General features: G+C 45.9%; 2 protein-coding genes across 2 annotated transcripts; both read left to right on the top strand.

The window, feature by feature from the left end:
• The first annotated feature begins 6,755 nt into the window (after positions 1 to 6,755).
• Positions 6,756 to 7,439, top strand: LOC122125552 (vomeronasal type-1 receptor 4-like). The gene has a single exon (XM_042700074.1). It carries the CDS (start codon positions 6,756 to 6,758, stop codon positions 7,437 to 7,439), a length of 684 nt encoding a protein of 227 aa, XP_042556008.1.
• A 7,202-nt stretch (positions 7,440 to 14,641) lies between these two features.
• LOC122125551 (vomeronasal type-1 receptor 4-like) lies at positions 14,642 to 15,571 on the top strand. Its single transcript, XM_042700073.1, has one exon. It carries the CDS (start codon positions 14,642 to 14,644, stop codon positions 15,569 to 15,571), a length of 930 nt encoding a protein of 309 aa, XP_042556007.1.
• The last annotated feature ends 6,989 nt before the right edge of the window (positions 15,572 to 22,560 follow it).

The following is a 22,560-nucleotide window of genomic DNA, read 5'->3' as shown; positions in this document are numbered from 1 at the left end:
CATACAGGGGTTGGGATTTAAACCATTGCCGACATTTTATAACTTTAGCTTTTTAATACTATCACAAGTTTCTGTCCCTACAAAGTAGATACTCATAGATATTAGGCATGCTTACAAACTATCTTCACATGACCTCCTTGCTCTGACCAATTTTTGAAGGGCCATGCACAAATGACTCTAGGATTTGACATTTTTGTCATCCAAGCAGTGGCTTACTGCCTCTGGATGCTCCTCCATTGCTCTTGTCCCAGGAATGTCTTCTCTACACTGGGATAGATGTCTTATCTGTATTTTCCTTAGCTAGTTGGTGGACATGAACTCGGGCCTGAGTGCTGTCCCTCAGCTTTACAACTCAAGGCTAGCACTCTGCCACTATGAGTCCCAAGGCAACTCTGCTTGCTCTTTCAGCAGTCTGCTGGCTGAGTAGAGGTGACAGTCTCACAGGGACCTTTTTCTGCCCGGGCTGGCTTTGAACCAGTTTGCAGATCAATGAGTCTTATAAAAGGCTACTTAACTCCAATTAAAAACAACAAAGTGGTCAACATATAAGTAGCTTTTAAGCATGCTCTTACCTGAAACTTATTAAGAGCCAAAGTTACATCTGACAAACTTATAAGAATCCTCTGTGTTTTGTTCTTGGCTTGCTGGAAACTTAGAAAACCTCTAAGAGCAAACTGGAATAGCAATTAAGCAATTATTTTGGTAATCCTAATTTTTTTACTTTGAGGCAAATGTTAAGAACAATTTTACTTTTAAACTTTATATCCAGAAATCCATTCTTATTTTTTAAGCCTCCTATTAATCTCTTTTATTCTTTTATATTTTAGTTTTTAGTTACATTAAAAAAATCCCTTAAAATCTTGAGGGCAACTGTCACTCATTGTCTCTTTGCTGTTTGTTTTAAAACAGATACACATTAAAACTTTTAAACTCAAATGACAATTTTTTTCTTAAGGCAAGAATTACAATCATCACTGTACCAAGAAGTTAAACAACACATTTATGAGTTTAAAAACATATCCTAATTGTAGAACATCATTGAAAGCAAGTCATATTATACAAATACATTTTTAACCCACTTTTTAAGACCAAGGGGCAGTTTTAGCAATACTAATCTGATCATCACATCACTAATTTTTACCATCATGTTTCTAGTATTTATCTGTAGAGAAAAAGGACAGAACAAAGCTGGGCCACTTGGACCCTCCTATGGAATGGGAACGCAACAAATCTCACTCTTTAGGGTAAGATGAACTGCGTTTGTGCCAGCTTGTCCTCTTTTACCATGTGTGGACTCCTCCCATGGCCCGTCCCACCATGTATGACCAGCTGAACTGCACTTTTACGAGTTTACCCCTTACACCTAAAGATAGGTCAGTTGATGGCTTTTAAGTTTTTCCTTTTCTTATCTCTTGGTTTTTGAATGAACATACACAGTTTTAGAAAGATAGAACAGGTAATGTATTTGACAGTGTTAAACAAACTTTGATATTTCAACTTTTAATATTTATCCCCACATTTTAGCCAAGAGAACTAAATTCCAAACAGCCAATGCATTTTTTAAGCCAGATAACTGATAACAGTGTAAACAGCCTTATGCATTTTAAAATACCCGATTTTTAATTTTTTTTTATGGTAAAGAATCCTTAAAAAGTCATTGAAAACAATGTAAAAAGTCTTTAAAATTTTTGGTAGTGTCCAAACCTCATAACCTTTTAAATTTTAACTTAAACTTACCCAATTGTTACAGCACACTGATAATTTTTATCTTGAACATGTTCACAAACACATACAAAACACACACAGATCTTAAACCGTGCAAAAATCAAAATCAGTTGTATGTACATTTAAAACTGGTACCAATTCTAAAACAGAACTAGTCAAGACAACAACCAAACGCTGAGTTGGGGGGCTAATGGGCCCCCAGTTTATCCCTACCTCAGAAAACATAACAGAAAACACACTGAAGTAAACAAGACAGGCAAGTGGCCACAAAGACAAAATCAGGTCTCAGTGAATGGGGCAACATCTCACTACCATTCACAAGTGGGACTCAAATCTACTTACCAGGGGACTGGAACCCCCTCTACTCACCTCTGGAGGATTTTTCTTTTAGATTCCTGCAAACGTTGACGCAGGGGCCTTCCAAGGTGGAGAATTCCCAGTCATTTTGGGGCAAGGGAAAGAAGTTCCTAGTGGTCGTCCCATCAGACTGACAGGTTCTCCCCAATACTCTGACCCCCTGGGCCAAGGCCCCAGGCTAAGATCTTGCTGGTGTCACTTGCAGATGGTCAGTTGGATTTTCATCTGGCTGCAAGTTCTCCCTGCTGGCCCTTTTAAGTTATTGTTAGATCCTCCAGGTTTTTCACCCCCCATCGCTCCCCTACTTCTGGATCAAGAGAGGGTGGAGGAGGTGGCAGTGAAGGGTAGAAAGGGGGGTCAGTTTAAAGTATAAGTAAAAAAGAAGGAACTAGAGAGAAACAGATATTAAAAGGGGGTGTTAGCCAGCCTCCTCAGGGCTCTCGCTTCAGGATGAATCTGAGAGAAGAAACATTCCAAGAATTCCAAAATACATACACACAAACATTGAGACAAAACACATTTACAACATGTGCTTTGTAGACTGTCAGACAGAAAGTGCCTAACTATAGACAGGCCAAAATTTCAGCACTAGTGGATAGTTTACCCTGATGGGGATCTGGGAGACGTCTCCCCGAGGCGCAGTTGGCTGTCTTATAGTGCGTCTGCCAAGACTCTAGCCAAACCCAATACAGAACCTGCAGGCTACACAGAACCAGACAATCACAAAGCAGCAATGTTTTAACTTACAGGCCATTTGCATCATAGTGTCCCTGAATTCTTTCTTCCTTTTTTTTTTTTTTTGTTAAGTTTCTAAACTAAGGGTTCCTTACTCTGGGAACCATGGACATACTTCCTTGACAAAGCGAATGAAACTCTCTAACTGCCTCTGTCCAACTTTCACTCCTCGAACTTGAAGCATGCCCTTAAGAGCCTGCACATATGATGTGCGGTTCTTACCTTGCCCCATAATTTCTTACTCCCAACTATACTTTCACCCACTCTTCTTTTTCTGGACGCGTCCTCTTACCTTAGCGGGGTCCTCTGCCTTGATCCCAGGTTTTCAGGTCCCGAATCGGGCGCCACATGCCGGAGCCTGCCAGCAACGAAAGGGAATCCTGAATTAGGGAGCAAGGACGAGAAAAATAAAGACATAAGACAAATGATGGGGTCAGGAGGTCTGCAGCTCAAGACTACAGCATCGTTTATTTTTAACTTTCCCTAATATATACTATTAGAAGTCAAGAGGTAACATAAGGTTATAATAGTCCAGACAAACAAGGAAAATTTCAATAAAAACAGATGCAGTAAAACAAGACAAGGTCCACTGGTAGAAAGTAAAACAAACTCTGCAGACATAGCAAAGCAATCCCGGGCACCTGGTGTTTTTTTTTTTTTTTTTTTTTTGTCGGTCGTGGGGCTTGAACTCTGGGCCTGGGCGCTGTCCCTCAGCTCTTCAGCTCAAGGCGAGTGCTCTACCACTTGAGCTACAGCGCCACTTCCGGTTTTCTGGTGGTTTATTGGAGATAGGAGTCTCACGGTCTCTCCTGCCCGGGCTGGCTTTGAACCGCGATTCTCAGATCTCAGCCTCCTGAGTAGCTAGGATTACAGGCGTGAGCCACCAGCGCCCGGCTTGCACCTGGTGTTTTTTAAGTAAGCCAGCTCCTTATACGTGCCTTCAAGTGAGCACAGGGGTCAAGATGACCTTAGAGCTTTACTGTCGGCTCCAAAAAAATATCAGAGGTAATATTAACATATTATACTAGGAAACGAGATCCACTAATATAGCTTACAGTTACTAGATTTGAACTACTTTAATCATTGGATAATCTTATGTGTTAGTATATGATTTCATAAATGACTTTAACTATATGAAGATGTAATAGTCACACTGCAAACATTTTGAATCCCTTTTGTGACTTAAATGTACAAATATTTAAAATTCTGTTGCATTTCTGTTTTGCTGTTTAATAAAAAGATGTTTCACAAAAAAAAAAGATGTAGTGTATTTCCATCACAAAGTACGAGTAGGCCAGGAACAAGAAGGAAATGGTGTCATGTGCTGCCACATCTGTAGAACTACAGATCGCTGTGGAAAATGCAAGAAGTCAGACACAGAAAGGCAAATGCACTTTCTTGAAACAGACAAGAATGGGGCAGAGGAATTGTCAGCAAGTCCAGAAGGGTCCAGGTGAGAAATGGAGTCCATGCAATGAGGTAGACCAGAAACCCAGGGAGAGGAGTCACAGCTGATCCTCTCCTGAGCAGACTGACAAATTTCTGCTTCAAAATCACCACTACTAATGATGAAAATCAGTAGGGAATTAGAGAATGAAGCTACCTCCTCAGAAACAACCAGGCATGAAAAGAGATCACTCAACACCCTGCGTTCAGGAATATGCATGAAATGCTTACCTCTAATCTCCAAATGGGGTCTCTAAGGATGAAAACATTTTTAGAAGAAAATGGCCATTATTGCCAAAGAAATTCCTGTACAGGAATGTCTCATTCTATTTTCTTTCTTTTTTTGTGCCAGTCCAGGGGTTTGAACTCTGGGCCTGGATGCTGTTGCTGAGCTCTTTTATTCCAGACTGGCACTCTACCACCAGAGAGTGGAGATAGGAATTGGATATAAGAATCTCATGGGCTTTCTTCACCAGGCTGACTTTGAACCTTGATTCTCTAATACCAGGCTCTGGAGTTTGCATCAGTACAGGCATCCACTTTTCTTTTCTAACAGCATATATTATGATAAAACAAAAGGAGACTGAGATGAGGAGGGCTGGGAAGGTGGCTCAGTGGTAGAGTGCTTACCTAGCATGCATGAAGCCCTGGGTTCAATTCCTCAGCAGCACATACATAGAAAAAGCCAGAAGTGGTGCTGTGGCACCAATGGTAGAGTGCTAGCCTTGAGCAAAAGCAGCTCAGGAACAGTGCCCAAGCCCTGAGTTCTAGTCTCTGAATGGGGAAAAAAAAGGAAGGGCACTTTGGGTAAGAAACTTTGGGGACACATGACTTACATACTGCTGATATTGTTTCCAGAAAGTAATATCAAGTTGAGCCTCAGTGTCTCCTCCTGGCCTGCTGGGATCCAGGAGAGATAAGCGACTGCACCCCTCCCCTGTCCCCTGGAGAAACACCCATGAGAACGTGAAAAGTGTCTTGATAATTGTCACATGGGGGAAAAGAAAAAGTTTACTGGGAACTTGGCTTGCCACCCCAGGTGAAGGGAAAATCACTGCTCTCGAGGGAGACGACCTCAGCTGCGGCCCTCCTGGACCCCTATCTAAGGAGCCCTCTGCAGCTCTGAAGTGCCCATGTGCATCTCAGAAACGACCCGCCCTCCCATGCACATCCTGAGAGAAGAGGTGAGCACTTATGTTCACTGCCACTGGAGAGGCGCAGCCTGCAGGAGAGACCCCAGGTTCCACACTCTGGGTAAGGTATCACCTTAGGAGCAGGGATTCTTGATTGAACCCGGTTGCATAACAAAGAAACAGGAAGAATAGGAATGGGCTAGGACAGTGAAAAGAACAGGGGTTCCAGGCCCCTCACCCCCAAGTCCTGTTGGTTTCTCACTTCGACTCCCCTCACAGAGTCTGTCCTGGTTTATGACAAGTGAGGAGGAATCCTGATTGTCTATGGACTGGGGAAGATATGTTCACATAAGTGACTCTAGGATTTGACCCTAACATTACCCCCTCTCTGTCTCTGTGATCCACCTCCTTCTTAACCCACAACATCCCAATGCAGACCTGGTTCATCTTCCTGGTATTTCTTCTGTGAAATGTGGGCTCCGTGTTGAGGAAAGCATGACACCTGGGACCCACTCCTGCATCCAGAGTATTGAAGTATAAGTGCATGTGACCCCGGGAACATGTCAGACATGTTTCAAGTTTCTTTCTTTAGTCAGTCAGAGAGCTTGAACTTGAGTCTTGCCCATGTTCCTTGAGCCCTTTTTGCTCAAGACTAGGCCTCTACCACTTTGTGCCACATATCTACTTTCGGTTTGCTGGTGCTTAACTGGAAAGAAGAGTCTCACAGACTTTCCTTCTATGGGTGGCTTTGAATTGGGAATCCAAGGTCTCAGCCCCTGAGTAGCTAGGATTACAGTCTTGAACCACTAGGGCCTTGCTTGTTTAGAATCTTAGATCTGATTCTACAGAGGAGAAATGCAGCCGCCTTCACCTCAGAACCTGACTCACCTTCCCTTAATGCTATTTCTCCAGGTTCACCCATTTCTCTGGACATGCCATCTTCCTCTTCCCGATGGATGAATAGAATTGGATTTTTCCTAATACATGAGAGACAGTAGGAGATTATTTCCAGTGGTGTGAATGTTGGAAGGAAAATATTGTGTTCCCTTGGAACCATGCAGGCCTCAGTTTCCCAAGCCAGGGCCTCTGAATGAGACTCAAGGAACAGAGAGGATGGGAGATGCTCATGTGTTTATGGGGGTGACCCTCTTAGCCCAGACTGTGGTTTGGTTTGTAGGTAATTTGTCTCTTCTCTCCCACTGTCTATTCCTTTCCTGCATGGGGAACAGGATGAGAGCCACAGACTTGATTCTTAGGCACTTAATTGTGGCCAACTTCCTAAGTCTTCTGTGTAGGGGTGTTCCCCAAACCATGGTGGCTTGGGGCTGGAGAAATTTCTTCAATGATGTGGGGTGCAAAATGGTCTTCTATCTTCACCGAGTGGGCAGGGGGGTGTCGATTGTTAGCACTTGCTCCCTGAGCATCTTCCTTGCTCTCAGCATCAGCCAGGGGCACTCCAGGTGGGCAGGACTGAAGGGGAGAGCCCACAAGCACATTGTCTCCACCGTCTACCTCAGCTGGGGGATTTTCCTCCTGGTGAGCATTGTTAATATCAAGTTCATGACCGGACCCAAAGCATACGAAGACATGACGAGCTTTAAGGCCTATGGATACTGTTCTTCCGTGCGTCAGGACCCAGCTGCTGCTGTGCTGTATGTGGACATGCTCTCGTTGCCTGATGTTCTATGTCTGGGGCTCATGCTCTGGGCCAGCACCTCCATGCTTTTTATCCTGTACAGACACAAGCAGAGAATGAGACACATCCAGAGGATCAGCGTCTCCACCAGAGCCTCTCTCGAGTCCAGAGCTACCATAATCATCCTCTTCCTGTTGAGCGCCTTTGTCTCCTGTTATACCATGTCCTACATCTGTCAGATTTGCTTGTCTGTGATTTACAACCCCAGCCCCGTGCTGCACCATATCTCGGTGTTTGCTACAGGCTGTTTCCCATCCCTCAGCCCTTTCCTGCTCATGAGCAGACATTCCACTCCCTGCAGCCTCCTCTTCACCTGCACAAAGAAGAAGAAAGTGGTCCTGCCCTGAGGACCACCAAGCTTGCATCTCTGCTGAACTTTGCTTGTCCATTCAACAATCTCCATACCTAGATAAAAGTCATCTGCTGAGAGATAGAAGTGTGCACACAGGTCCACATCTGCACATTTGTGTGCTATATGTCTGTGTGTGTTCATCTCTCTCTATTGTGCTGGCCCACAAAATTATATGAAAGTGGAAATGTTAGATTTTGAACTAATGCTTATTAGTTCATGTCAACTTCTTCCAGAGAATCTGCCCCATTAAATGGTAGTCGTATCAAATTCAAGATAAACTGTTTAAACTCACTTTACATGTTTTCCTAATTCCATTTTGAGTCTTTTGATTTTTTTTTCTTTCTTAATAGTTTCCTATGCAACGAAACAAATAATTCTTAAAGCCCATTCTGTTCTGGAGAAGAAAGTAGTTGGAAAGAAAATAGCACGTGGCAATTGTTTCTATCATACTTATAAGATGATTTCTATGTTGCTTTGTATGTCCTTCCCGCACAGTATAACCCATGCTTTCACTGTATTTGATGTTGGTATATTTTGTGGAGTGGAAGGGAAAAAAAAACTTGTTTAACTAGGGATACAGGTGGACCCATTGCAACAATGAGATGTACAGTCGTTATGTCGAAAAATGAACTTTACAACTTTGGTGTGTGTGGGGGGAATCAGGTTGGGGGAGGGCTGGAGTATGGGAACAGATAGGAATGAGAAACAAAGTGGAGGCAACAATACTTGATAAGAAACGTACTCGTTATCTTGCCCATATAATTGTAACTCCTCTGTAGGGTATTCTCACAATAAAAAAAAAATAAAGTAAAGAAAATAGCAGCTGGGTGTGGTGATTAATGCCTGTGTTCTGAGTTCATGAGGAGGCGAGATCAAAGGATCACATTTCAAAGCCAGTCTAGGTAGAAAACTCTCTGAGACTCTCATCTCCAATAAACCACCAAAAAACCCTGCAAACAAACATGGAGGTGGTGCTGTGGCTGAAGTGGTAGAGCACTAGCCTTGAGTCAAATTTCCCAGGGACAGAATGGAGGCCCAAATTTCAAGCCCCAGGCCTGGCACAAAGAAGGAAAGAGAGAATGAGGGACACAGACACACAGACAGAGACAGACAGAGAAGAGAGAGGGCAAGCCAGCAAAGAAGGAAGGAAGGAAAGAAGGAAGGAAGAAAGAAGGAAGGAAGGAAGAAAGGAAGGAAGGAAGGAAGGAAGGAAGGAAGGAAGGAAGGAAGGAAGGAAGGAAGGAAGGAAGTCCTGCTGGTGTAGCACTAACCACAAACATCAAGACTCCTTCCTGGCAGTTACTCCATTAGTCTTGTCCTTGCTTATTTCTTACACATAATTTATTTTCACAACTCTTTCTTTTTCTTGGCAGTCTATGTTACATATCTCTAGACTCTGCTAATTCAACAAGCACCTTAAGTGTACTTCTGAAAAGCACCTTTGTTAATATAAAGTTGTTTTTAAAACACGAAAGCTCCTTGAGAAAGTCCCTTGCTTGGCTATTGTGACATTTCCTGCAGTGCTCCTCATGTCCCTTGTTATGAGGTCCCTTTACCACAGCCTCTGGGGTGCAGGTCAGGGCTGCTGTGCTGAATGTGAGGAGGGGTCTCCTGTCCAGGGCTCTCCACCTCCACCCTTTTCTTCTCAGGAATGAATTGAAAGGTGACAGCAAGCCAGAAGTAGCACTGATGTCCCGGGGACAGTCATCAGCCCTGAGAACAAAAGCTCAGGGATAGGACACAGGTCCTGAGTTCAAATCCTGGGACCAACACAGAAAAGGAAAGCAAGCAGATGGCAGGCCTGCCACCAGGAGTCAGCCAGGGACTATGCCCGGTGCTGAGTGGACTCTGGGCTCTGAGCCAGGCACCTCCTCCTGATCCTGTAGTTTCCACAGCCACCCCACCACAGAAAGGCTTGAACCACAGGCCCTGCCGTCCCTGCATTCCCTCCCCCCACACTCGCTTTAGCCAGATTCCATACCTGCCCCATGCCCTTAATCCAGCCCAAAGTCATTCCACCCAGCACACGCGTGCTCTGGTCTCCTTGGGGAGCTGTCTGGTGTCATCATTAACCTCACACACACCTGGTCCTCTCCTGACCCTGGTGTTCCCATCCCCAGAGGTCTTCCCCGTCTGTGTCACCTTGCAGAGTGCTAGGGGCAGCGTGTGTCCTCCACCAGCTCCCTGCCTTGTGAGGGGACACAGGCTTTCCCTGTCCCCACTCTACCCCCTGTCAGCACTCACTCCCCAGGAGCACCCCACCCTCTACTGACCTCACCTTCTGTCTTGAGCAGGATCCAAATCCAAGACAACCCACGCCCTGTGCTTCCCCTACCCCACAGCTCTCAGCAATGCTCCTCCCACTTTTCCTTTTTTTTTTTTTTTGGTCCTCCCTGGGGCTTGAACTCTGGCCCTAGGCACTGTCCCTGAGCTCTTCAGCTCAAGCTTAGGCTCTGCATCCCATGCATCCCTGCAGTCCGCTGGAAGTACAGCTGCGCATCGTCATGCTGACATGCAGCCCTGCCTGGACTTGTTACTTCTGGAGAGTTCGCACATTCAGGTTGTCTTCCTCCATCTCTGTCTCCTTTCTTCCTGAGCACCCTCGGTTCTACACCACTATCTTGTATGAATCCCTTTCCTGTTCCCTGTGCCCTTGCCACACAGTGGCCGGCCACCCAACTCATGCTTCCCTGCTGCACACCTGCCAGCCAGAGCTCACAGCCAGCTCCTGACTTGGCTTCATTCACAGCAGCACCTGGTGACTATGCTCAATATTCAGGAGGGATGAGACATGCTCACCTCTCACTCCTGGGGATGAGTTGAAGCTCCTGACAAAGCCTTCCAGGAAAAATGGGTCAGCCCATGAACCAGCTGGGAGGTCAGCTCTTCCTCACTCCCTGCACCCTTAGCTTGGGGGCTCTGGCCCCATCCCTTGTGCACCTCCTGCTGGTAGGGCAGGCCACACTGTTTGCCATCCTCACAAAACAACCACCCTGGCCAATGGCTGCCATTGTGATGAAAACAGAGGAATTCAGAAGGGCCAAGAAAGTCCCGGGGAGGTTTTGGGGGGAAGTGCTCATGTTAGTTCAGATATGGGAGTAACCATTGACTGACCCCTAGGACAGGCGCCATCTGACTTCTGTTCCTGGGTCACACCTGAGGCCTGGCATGATGGTGGCCACTATTGCACACTGCACACACCTTGCCTTGTCAGGTCCCTGCCGGACTGTATCTACCTTCCCATTGTTTCTACTTCATTAAAATCCCTAACTACTCACTTCTTACAGCTGATAGTGCCTTGGCAGAGAAAGCTTTAAAGCAGATGGATCCTTGTTATAATGAATTTTTGGCGGGTGTGGGTGGGAAATCAGTTGTGGGGCTTGAACTCAGGACCTGGTTGATGTCCCTGAGCTCTTTTACTCATGGCTAGTGCTCTACCACTTGGAGCTTAGTGCTTAGTTTTCTGGTAGGGAACTGAAGAATCTGCTGGACTTTTCTGCCCAGGCTGGCTTTGAACTGTGATCCTCAGATCTCAGCCTCAGTCTCTAAGTTGACAGGTGCGAGCCAGAGGTGTCCAGGGACTTACTCTTCAAATTATCCAGGACTGGTTGAGCCACACTTGCAGTTTTGGGTGGAATGCAACATGGGCATGGTGCATGATCTTTAAATGCATTGTTGAAATTTCTTGCAGGTATGTTATGTTAAATATTTTACTTCTGTGCTCTTCAAGGAAATAGGTGTCTAAGTCTGTCTCTAGTCTGTTCTCATTTTGATATGAGAGGGAGTTTATTAGCATTCTTCCTTTGCTAGTTTTTGAACCTGTCTGAGAGGCATTGGTGGTAACTCTGAACACCTGGTGTAACCCATCAGTGACTCTATTTACTGCTTGATTAAAGATGAAGTTAGGTGACTAAAATCAACTTGGATCAAACCTGATGGGTCCAACGTGCAAAGAGGTGAATCCATTTCTTGTATGTTTACTAATGTGTTGGATTAATTTTCTACTATATTTCAGTGACAACTTGAATTTTAACTGTTATGATATTCTAGTTTTCTTAGTTGATGTCTTCCCTGTTCTTGGCTGAAGGCTTGTCAGTCTTAGCTATCTTCCCAAAGAAAGTTCTTACCTTCACTGATTTTTTTTTGTCAGTCCTGAGGCTTGAATTTTGGTCCTGGGCACTGTCCCTCAGCTCTTCAGCTTAAGGTGTGCACTCTATCACTTGAGCCACAGTCGCCACTTCCAGTTTTCTGGTGGTTGATTGGAGATGAGTCTTATGGACTTTGCTGAATCAGCTGGCTTTGAACCATGATCCTCAGATCTCAGCCTTCTGAGTAGCTAGGAATACAGGCGTGAGCCACCAGAGCTCAGCTTCTTTCACTGATTTTTTTTTACATTGTTATTTTAATCTCCATTTCTTTCATTTTTACCCTGATTTGTGTGTGTGTGTGTGTGTGTGTGTGTGTGTGTGTGTGTGTGTGTGTGTGTATGTGTGTGCCTGTCCTTTGGCTTGAACTCAGGGCCTGGGCACTGTTGCTAATCTTCTTTCGCTCCAGGCTAGTGCGCTACCACTTGAGCCACAGCTCTGCTTTGTACATTCTGGGGATAGTTTATTGAAAATGAGCCTCATGGACTTTTCTGATGCCTTTGAACCACAATCCTCAGACCTGAGCTTGTTATGTAGCTCTGATTAGTGGTGAGCAGTCATCAGTTCCTGGCTGGCTCTATCCTGATTTTTATGATTCTCTTTGTATCCACTGTTCTGGGTTTGTTTTTAGACTGTGCTTCATCGTTGATTGCATTTGAGACACCTGACTTTTTTCCTGGCAGGCCCACACAGCTGTAAATTCCCTCAGAGAAGCTTTTTCTTCATCCAAGTGGTCCTGGAAAGTTGTGGTATGGTTTTGATTCTTGAATTTGTAAACTTGTTCCTTCATTTGATCCTTAAGTCTTATGGCTGACTTTGGGCTCGACAGCCTATCTCTTGATGAGAGGGTGTCTTAAGCCAACATTCTAACTTGGTCTGGACGTACGGGTCCATGGCATCCAGTAGTACTAGTTCATGAAACCAGGGCAGCAGTAGGCATCTGTTTGCTGGCTCGCTGTTTGTCAGCAGAAGTTAACGGTCTTTATCTCATCAACCTAACTTGGGTTTGATGTCTCCCCTGCTCTCGTGGGACAAGCAACTGGGGCTCCATTTCAGGTCTGTTCCCATTTGCTTGGGACAGTTTTCCACCCTGAACTTTCAGTTTTCAGTCTTGGCTGGTGAAGTGTCATCTCTATGCAGTGTTGGTTTATAACTGGGCCGGGCCAGCTCTCCCTCCTGGCTGACAGGCACATGGTAGAGCCAGGACACTGCTTTACAGTTCAGACAGGTGTATACAGATCTGGTGTATACAGACAGGTGTATACAGATTCTTCACCAGGCTGGCTTTGAACTTTGATTCTCTGATATCAGGTTCCTGAGATTGCATCAGTACAGGGTTCCATTTTTCTTTTCTAACAGCATATGTGATGATAAAACAAAAGGAGACTGAGATGAAGAGGGCTGGTAAGGTGGCTCAGTGGTAGAGTGCTTGCCTAGCATGCATGAAGCCCTGGGTTCAATTCCTCAGCAGCACATACATAGAAAAAGCCAGAAGTGGTGCTGTGGCACCAATGGTAGAGTGCTAGCCTTGAGCAAAAGCAGCTCAGGAACAGTGCCCAAGCCCTGAGTTCAAGTCTCAGAACTGGAATAAAAAGGGAAGGGACACTTTGGATAAGAAACTTTGGGGACACATGGCTTACACACCACTGAGGTTGTTTACAGTCATCTCGCTTCAGATCTCAGTGTCTCCTGCCAGCCTATTGGGATCCAGGAGAGGTAAGTGACTGCACCATTCCCCTATCCCCTGGAGAAGCACCCACATGAGAGTGGAAAGTGTCTTTATAATTGTCACATGGGGGAAAAGAAAAAGTTTACTGAGAACTTGGCTTGCCACCCCAGAAGGGAAAATCACCGCTCCCGCAGGAGACGACCACAGCTGCCGCCCTCCTGGACCCCTATCTAAGGAGCCCTCTGAAGCTCTGAAGTTCCCATGTGTGTCTCAGAAACGACCGCCCTGCCACGCACATCCTGAGAGAAGAGGCGAGCACTTGTGTTCATTGCCACTGGAGAGGCGCAGCCTGCAGGAGAGACCCCCCAGGTTCCACACTCTGAGTAAGTGATCACCTTAGGGGCAGGGATTCCAGATTGAAACCGGTTGCACGACAAAGAAACAGGGTAGGATAGGAATGGACTAGGACAGTGAAAAGAACTGGGGTTCTAGGCCCCTCACCCCCAAGCCCTGTTGGTTCCTAACTTTCATCTCCCTCACAGAGTCTGCTCTGGTTTATGACAAGTGAGAAGGAATCCTGATTGTCCAGGGGCTGGGAAAGATGTGTTCACATCAGCGACTCTAGAATGGCATTTGAACCTAAAATTGCCCCCTCTCTGTCTCTGTCATCAACCTCCTCCTTCACCTGCACCATCCCCACCACAGACCTAGTTCATCTTCCTGGTATTTCTTCTGTGAAATGTGGGCTCCGTGTTGAGGAAAGGGTGACACCTGGGACCCACTCCTGCAGCCAGTGTATTGAGGTTTAAGTGCAAGTGACCCCGGGAATGTGTCACGAATGTTTCAAGTTCCTTTCTTTAGTCAGTCAGAGAGCTTGAACTCAGGGCTTGCCCATGTTCCTTGAGCCCTTTTTGCTCAAGGCTAGGCCTGTACCACTTTGAGCCACAGGTCTACTTCTGATTTGCTGGTGCTTAACTGGAGAGAAGAGTCTCACAGACTTTCCTTCTCTGGGCTGGCTTTGAATTGGAAATTCAAGGTCTCAGCCCCTGAGTAGCTAGGATTACAGTCTTGAGCCACTAGAGCCTTGCTAGTTTAGAATCTTAGATCTGATTCTCCAGAGGAGAAATGTAGCCGCCTTCATCTCAGAACCTGACTTACCTTCACTTAATGCCATTTCTCCAGGTTCACCCATTTCCCTGTACATGCCATCTTCCTCTTCCCAATGGATGAATAGAATTGGATTTTTCCTAATACATAAGAGACAGTAGGAAAGTATTTCCGGTAGTCTGAATGCTGGATGGAGAATGTTGAGTTCCCTTGGCACCATGCAGGCCTCAGTTTCCTAAGCCAGAGCCTCTGGATAAGACTCAAGGAACAGAGAGGATGGAAGATGCCCATGTGTCCATGGGGGTGATCCTCTTAGGCCAGACTGTGGTTGGGTTTGTGGGTAATTTGTCTCTTCTCTCCCATTATCTATTCCTTTCCTGCATGGGGAACAGGATGAGAGCCACAGACTTGATTCTTAGGCACTTAATTGTGGCCAACTTCCTAAGTCTTCTGTGTAGGGGTGTTCCCCAAACCATGGTGGCTTGGGGCTGGAGAAATTTCTTCAATGATATGGGGTGCAAAATGGTCTTCTATCTTTACCGAGTGGGCAGGGGGGTGGCGATAGGTAGCACTTGCTCCCTCAGCATCTTCCAGGCTGTGAGCATCAGCCAGGGGGACTCTAAGTGGGCAGGGCTGAAGGGGAGACCCCACAAGCACATTGTTTCCACCGTCTACCTCAGTTGGGGGGTCTTCCTCCTGGTGAATATTGTTTTTCCCATGCACATGACCGGACCCAAAGAGCACGACAACATGACGATCTTAAAGGCCTATGGATACTGTTCTTCCGTGCGTCACGATCCAGCTGCTGATGTGCTTTACGTGACCATGCTCTCAGTGCCTGATGTTCTATGTTTGGGGCTCATGCTCTGGGCTAGCACCTCCATGCTCTTCGTCCTGTACAGACACAAGCAGAGAATGCGACACATCCAGAGGACCAGTGTCTCCACCAGAGCCTCTCCCGAGTCCAGAGCTACCATAAGCATCCTCCTCCTGGTGAGCGCCTTTGTCTCCTTTTACACTGTGTCCTGCATCTGTCAGATTTGCTTGTCTGTGATTTACAACCCCAGCCCTGTGTTGCACCATATGGCGGCATTTGCTATGGGCTGTTTCCCAGCCCTCAGCCCTTTCCTACTCATGAGCGGACACTCCACTCCCTGCAGCCTCCTCTTCACCTGCACAAAGAAGAAGAAAGTGGTCCTCCCCTGAGGACCACCAAGCTTGCATCTCTGCTGAACTTTGCTTGGCCCTTCAACAATCTCCACACCTAGATAAAAGTCATCTGCTGAGATAGAGGTGTGCACACATGTCCACACCTGCGCATTTGTGTGCTATATATCTGTGTGTGTGTTCATCTGTCTCTATTTTGCTGGCCCACAAAATTATATGAAAGTGGAAATGTTAGATTTTGAAATAGTGCTTATTAGATCATGTCATCTTCTTCCAGAGAATCTGTCCCATTACCTGGTGGTGGTGTCAAGTTCAAGATAAACTGGTTAAACTCACCTAACATGTTTTCCTAATGCCATTTTGAGTCTTTTGATTTTTTTTCTTTCTTTAATAGTTACCTATGCAAAGAAGCAAATCATTCTTAAAGCCCTTTCTGTTCTGGAGAAGAAAGTAGTTGGAAAGAAAATAGCACCTGGGTGGTGGTGGTTGATGTCTGTGTTCTGAGTTCCTGAGCAGGTGGGATCTAAGGATCACAGTTCAAAGCCAGTCTAGGTAAAAAAGTCTCTGAGACTGTCATCTCCAATAAACCACTAAAAAAAATGTAGGTGGTGTTATGGCTGAAGTGGTAAAGCGCTAGCCTTGAGCCAAATGGTCCCAGGGATAGAACAGAGGCCCAGAGTTCAAGCCCCAGGACTGGCACAAAGATGGAAAGAGAGAATGAGGGACATAGACAGACAGACAGACAGACAGACAGACAGACAGACAGAGAAGAGAGATGGTAAGCCAGCAAAGAAGGAAGGAAGGAAGGAAGAAAGTAAGGAAGGAAGGTAGGTAGAAAGGAAAGAAAGAAGAAGGAAGGAAGGAAGGAAGGAAAGAAGGAAGGAAGGAAGGAAGGCAGGAAGGAAGGGAGGGAGGGAGTCCTGCTGGTGTAGCACTGACCACAAACATCAAGGCTCCTTCCTGACAGTTACTCCCTTAGTCTTGTCCGTGCTTATTTCTTCCACATAATTTTTTTTTTAATTTAATTTTATTTTATTTGAGAACATACTGTACAGAGGGGTTACAATTACATGGGCAGGATAATGCATACATTTCTTACCAAGCATTGCAGCCTCCTCCTTTGTTTACCCTTCACCTCCCTTCCCAGCCTCCCCCCTCCCTCCCACCCAATCATACCCCCCCTCCCCCCCCCCCCCCGACATTGTAAAGCTGGTTTTGACATGACATTTTGTACTTCTCATTGTTGCAACAGGTCCACCTGAATCCTTAAACAACTTGTTTGTCCCCATCTCCTCCACATGTTATACTGACATCAAATATAGTGAAAGCGGGGGTTACACTGTGGGGGAGGGACATACAAAGCAACAAAGAGATAATATTATAAATGCGTTAGAAACACATGCATGAAAGAAACAAAAACATTAAAATACATATTTGAGGTTTCATTTTCCTAACATCACATTATTTGACTTTTTCCGCTTGACTCATACCTATACTAGATATTGCAAATAAGGGAAACCATGGGACCTATGTTTCTTTGGGCCTGGCTTACTTCACTTAATATAATTTTTTCCAAGCCTTTCCATTTCCTAACAAATGGGGAAATGTCATTCTTTCTGATGGAGGCATAGAATTCCATTGTGTATATATACCACATCTTCTTGATCCATTCATCTACTGAGGGGCATCTGGGTTGGTTCCATGTCTTAGCTATGGTAAATAATGCTGCAATAAACATAGTTGTGCTGGTAGCTTTAGTGTGGCCTTGTTTGTAAACATTTGGGTAAATGCCCAAAAGTGGGATTGCTGGGTCATTGGGGAGCTCTATGTGGAGTCTTTTGAGGAACCTCCATACTGCTTTCCAAAGTTTAAAAGTTGTTTTTTTTTTTTTTTTTGGGGGGGGGGTCCGGTCGTGGAGACTGAACTCTGGGCCTGGGCGCTGTCCCTCAGCTCTTCAGCTCAAGGCTAGTGCTCTACCACTTGAGTCACAGTGCCACATCCGGCTTTTTTCTTTTTGCTTATGTGGTGCTGAGGAATCGAACCCAGAGCCTTAGGCATGCAAGGCAAGCGCTCTACCACTGAGCCACCTTCCCAGCCTCTTCCACATAATTTATTTTCACAACTCTTTCTTTTCCTTGGCAGTCTATGTTACATATCTCTAGACTCTCTGCTAATTCAACAAGGACATTAAGTGTACTTTTGAAAAGCACACTTTTAAATGTAAAGTTGTTTTTACAACATGAAGGCTCCTTAAGACAGTCCCTTGCTTGTCTATTGTGACATTTCCTGCAGTGCTCCTCATGTCCCTTGTTATGAGGTCATGTTACCACAGCCTCTGGAGTGCCGGTGAGGGCTGCTGTGCTGAATGACACGCAAAGCCCTCCAGTCTAGGGCTCTCCACCTCCACCCTTTTCTTCTCGGGAATGACTATCAGGGTGACAGCAAGGCAGAAGTAGCACTGATTTGCCAGGGACAGTCACCAGCCCTGAGCACAAAAGCTCAGGGATAGGACCCAGGCCCTGATTTCAAGTCCTGGGACCTGCACAGAAAAGGAAAGCAAGCAGATGGCAGGCCTGCCTCCAGGAGCCATCCAGGGACTGTATGCCGGGTGTTGAGTGGACTGTGGGCTCTGAGCCAGGCACCTCCTCCTGATCCTGAAGTTCCCACAGCCACCCCACCACAGAAAGGCTTGAACCAGAGGCCCTGCCGTCCCTGCATTCCCTCCCACCACACTGGATTTAGCCAGGTTCTGTACCTGCCCCATGCCCTTAATCCAGCCCAAAGTCATTCCACCCAGCACAGGCATGCTCTGGTCTCCTTGGGGAACTGTCTGGTGTCATCATTAACCTCACACACACCTGGTCCTCTCCTGACCCCTGGTGTTCCCATGCTCAGAGGTCCTCCCCATCTGTATCATCATGGAGAGCGTGAATGTGGACTTAGCCTCCTGACCTCGGGGCAGTGCGTCCTCCACCAGCTTCCTGCCTTCTGAGGCTTTCCCTGCCCCCACCCCACCCCTTCTGAGCGCCGGCTCCCCAGGAGCACCCCACCCTCCACCCACCTCACACACACCCACCACCACACAACGCTCCATGTGCTTTTCCTCTTTTTTATTTTTGGTCGGTCGTGGGGCTTGAACTCTGGGCCTAGGCGCTGTTCCTCAGCTCTTCAGCTCATGGTTAGGCTCTGCATCCCATTCAGCCCTGCAGTCCACTGGAAGCACAGCCTCCCGACGTCATGCTGACATGCAGCCCTGCCTGGACTCGTTACTTCTGGAGAGTTCACACATTCAGGACATCTCTCTCCATCTCTGTCTCCTCCTTTCTTCCTGAGCACCCTCGGTTCTGTGCCACCATCTTGTACCAATCCCTTTCCTGTCCCCTGTGTCCTTGCCATGCGATGGCTGGACCCCTGACTTCTTCTCCTCCGCCGCACACCTGCCAGCCAGAGCTCACAGCCAGCTCCTGACTTGGCTTCATTCAAAGCAGCACCCTGGTGATTATGCTCAATATGAAGGAGGGATGAGACACGCTCACCTCTCACTCCTGGGGATGAGTTGTAGCTCCTGACAAAGCCTTCCAGAAAAATGGGTTGTGACACAAAGGTGTGACTCAGCCTGTGAACTGGCTGGGAGTTCAGCTCACCCCCACACATTGCACCCTTAGCTTGAGGGCTCTGGCCCCACCTCTTGTGCACCTCCTGCTGGTAGAGCAGGCCACACTGTGGTCGCCACCCTCGCAAAACAACCAACCTGGAGAAGTGCTGCCATTGGGATCAAAGCAGCGGAATCCCGAAGGGCCAAGAAAGTCCTGTCCTGAGGAGGGTTTGGGGGGAAGCGCTCATGCCAGGTCAGATCTGGGAGTAACCATTGACTGATTCCTAGCACAGGCGCCATGTGACTTCTGTTCTTGGGTCACACCCGAGTCCTGGCGTGATGGTGGCCACTATTGCACACTGCACACACCTTGCCTTGTCAGGTCCCTACCAGACTGTATCTACCTTCCCATTGTTTCTACTTCATTAAAATCCATAACTACTCACTTCTTACAGCTGATAGAGCCGTGGTGGAGAAATCTTTAAAGCAGATGGATCATTGTTATAATGACTTTTTAGGGGGAGGGGAGCAGCTGGAAATTAGTAGTGGGGCTTGAAGTCAGAACCTGGGTGCTGTCCCTGAGTTCTTTTACTCATGGCTAGCACTCTACCACTTGGAGCTTAGTGCCACTTCCAGTTTTCTGGTAGGGAATTGAAGAGTCTGCTGGACTTTTCTGCCCAGGCTGGCTTTGAACTGTGATCCTCAGATCTCAGCCTCAGTCGCTAGGATGACAGGTGCAAGTCACAGGTGTCCAGGGTCTTACTCTACAAATTATCCCTGACTGGTTGAGCCACACTTGCAATTTTGGGTGGAATGTAATGTGGGCATGGTGCATGATCTTTCAATGCATTGTTGAAATTACTTGCAGGTATGTTATGAAATGTTTTACATCTGTGCTCTTCAAGGAAATAGGTGTCTAATCTTGTCTCTAGTCTGTTCTCATTTTGGTATGAGAGGGAGTTTGGTAGCCTTCTTCCTTTCCTCATTTTTGAACCTGTCTGAGGAGTATTGGTGGTAACTGAACATCTGGTGGAACCTGTTAGTGAATCTATTTACTGCTTGATTACAGATATAGTTAGGTGACTAAAATCATCTTGGATTAAACCTGATGGGTCCAACATGCAAACAAGTGAATCCATTTCTTGTATATTTTCTAATGTATTGGATTAAGTTTCTAATATACTTCTCAGTGACAACTGGAATTTAAACTGTTATGACATTCTAGTTTTCTTAGTTGATGTCTTCACTGTTGTTGGATGAAGGCTTGTCAGTCTTAGCTATCTTACCAAGGAAAGTTCTTACCTTCCTTGATTTTTTTTTTTTTGTCAGTCCTGAGGCTGGAACTCTGGGCCTGAGCACTGTCCCTCAGCTCTTTAGCCCAAGGCAAATACGCTATCACTTGAGCCACAGTTGCCACTTCCAGTTTTCTGGTGGCTTATTGGAGATGAGTCACATGGACTTTCCTGCCTGGGCTGGCTTTGAACCATGATCCTCAGATCTCAGCCTCCAGAGTAGCTAGGATTACAGGCATGAAACACCAGCGCTCAGCTTCTTTCACGGATTTTTTTACATTGTTCTTTTAAACTCCATTTTTTTCATTTTTACCCTGATTTTTGTGTGTGTGTGTGTGTGTTTATATGTGTGCCTGTCCTAGGGCTTGAAATCAGGGGCTGGGCACTGTTGCTAAGCTTCTTCAGCTCCAGGCTAGTGTGCTACCACTTGAGCCACAACTCAATTAGTTTATTGATAGTTTATTGATAAAAAGCATCATGGACATTTCTGCTGCCTTTGAACCACAATCCTAAGATCTGAGCTTCTGGAGTAGCTCTGATTAGTGGTGAGCAGCCATGAGTGCCTGGTGGCTCTATGCTGATTTTTATGATTATCTTTCTTTTCTGAGGAGGGGTCTAGTCATGGGGCCTGAACTCTGGGCCTGGGCATTGTCCCTCATCTCTTCAGCTCAAGGCTAGCACTCTACCACTTGAGCCGCAGTGCCATTTCCGGCTTTTTTTTCCTGCTTATGTGGTGCTGAGGAATTCAACCCAGGGCCTCAAGCATACAAGGCAAGTGCTCTATCACCTAGTCACCTTCCCAGACCTTATGGTTATCTTTCTATCCACTGTTCTGGGTTTGCTTTTAGACTGTGCTTCATCGTTGATTGCATTTGAGATATCTGACTGTTTTCATGCCAGGCCCGCACAGTTGTAAATTCCCTGAGAACCCTTTGCTTCATCCCAGATGTTCTGTAAAGTTGTGGTATGGTTTTGATTCTTGAATTTGTAAACTTGTTCCTTCATTTGATCCTTAAGTCTTATTGCTGACTTTGGGCTCGGCAGCCTATCACTTGATGAGAGGGAATCTTAAGCCAACATTCTAAGTTGGCCTGGACTTATGGTCCATGGCATCCAGTAGTACTAGTTCATGAAACCGGGGCAGCAATAGGCATCTGTGTGCTGGCTCGCTGTCTGTCAGCATAGGGTAATGGTCTTCAGCTCATCAACCTAACTTGGGTTTGATGTCTCCCCTGCTCTAGTGAGAAAAGCAACTGGGGCTCCTGGGGTCAGTTTCCATTTGTTTGGGACAGTTTTCCACCCTGAACTTTCAGTTTTCAGTCTTGGCTGGTGAAGTGTCATCTCTATGCAGTGTTGGTATATAACTGGGCCGGGCCAGCTCTCCCTCCTGGCTGATAGGCACAGGGTAGAGCTGGGTCACTGCTTTACAGTTCGTATAGGTGTATACAGATCTGGAAAATACTGTCAGCTTTATGTTGTATATCAATTCCCCACCACCAAATAGCTCCAAATTTTTCATATGCTATCTATTGCCATCTACTCCTTTCTTTTTTTTTTTTTTTTTACTTCTGATAGTCCTATTCTTTTTTTTTTTTTTTTTTAATTTTATTTTATTGTAAAGCTACTATACAGAGGGTTACAGTTACATGAGTGAGGTAATGAGTACACTTCCTCTTGAACATTGTTACCCCCTCCATTGTTTTCCCCCTACCATCCCCTCCCTCCCTCCCTTCCCCGAGGTTCTTTTTTTTTTGATTGTGATTAAATGATTACATAATTTCAAAGTCACAAGTTCATTCTAACTTCCCTGGAGCAAATTGTCTACCACAGTCTGTAATATATAACAGTGTTCACATGTTATATACCATGTTTGTGATCAGCAGCATGGGGATATTTAGTAGTGGTTCAACCAGATTTGTCTGTTCTCCTAAAAAACAACTTTCCATGAACAAGAAAGCCTGGCACCTGCAGGAAAATGGATGGAACTGTAATTCATCATACATCTTGGGAAGGAAAACAAGCCAGACAAGAATGTAAATATGTTTTTCTCTGGTAGAATCGAGACTTTAAAAGACAAAAACCTAGTCGCATGCCAGTGGCTCACTATTGTCATCCTAGCTACTCAGAAGGCTGATATATGA

Source organism: Dipodomys spectabilis, unplaced genomic scaffold (genome assembly GCF_019054845.1).
Source record: "Dipodomys spectabilis isolate Male_0828 unplaced genomic scaffold, ASM1905484v1 ptg000266l, whole genome shotgun sequence".
Classification (NCBI taxonomy): Eukaryota; Metazoa; Chordata; class Mammalia; order Rodentia; family Heteromyidae; genus Dipodomys; species Dipodomys spectabilis.
Note: the sequence above shows the minus strand (reverse complement) of the source record. Positions and strands in the feature narration are given on the sequence as shown.

Coding starts and splice junctions, on each gene's coding strand:
- LOC122125552 (XM_042700074.1), top strand. CDS start 6,756: ATGGTCTTCTATCTTCACCGAGTGGGCAGGGGGGTGTCGATTGTTAGC.
- LOC122125551 (XM_042700073.1), top strand. CDS start 14,642: ATGGAAGATGCCCATGTGTCCATGGGGGTGATCCTCTTAGGCCAGACT.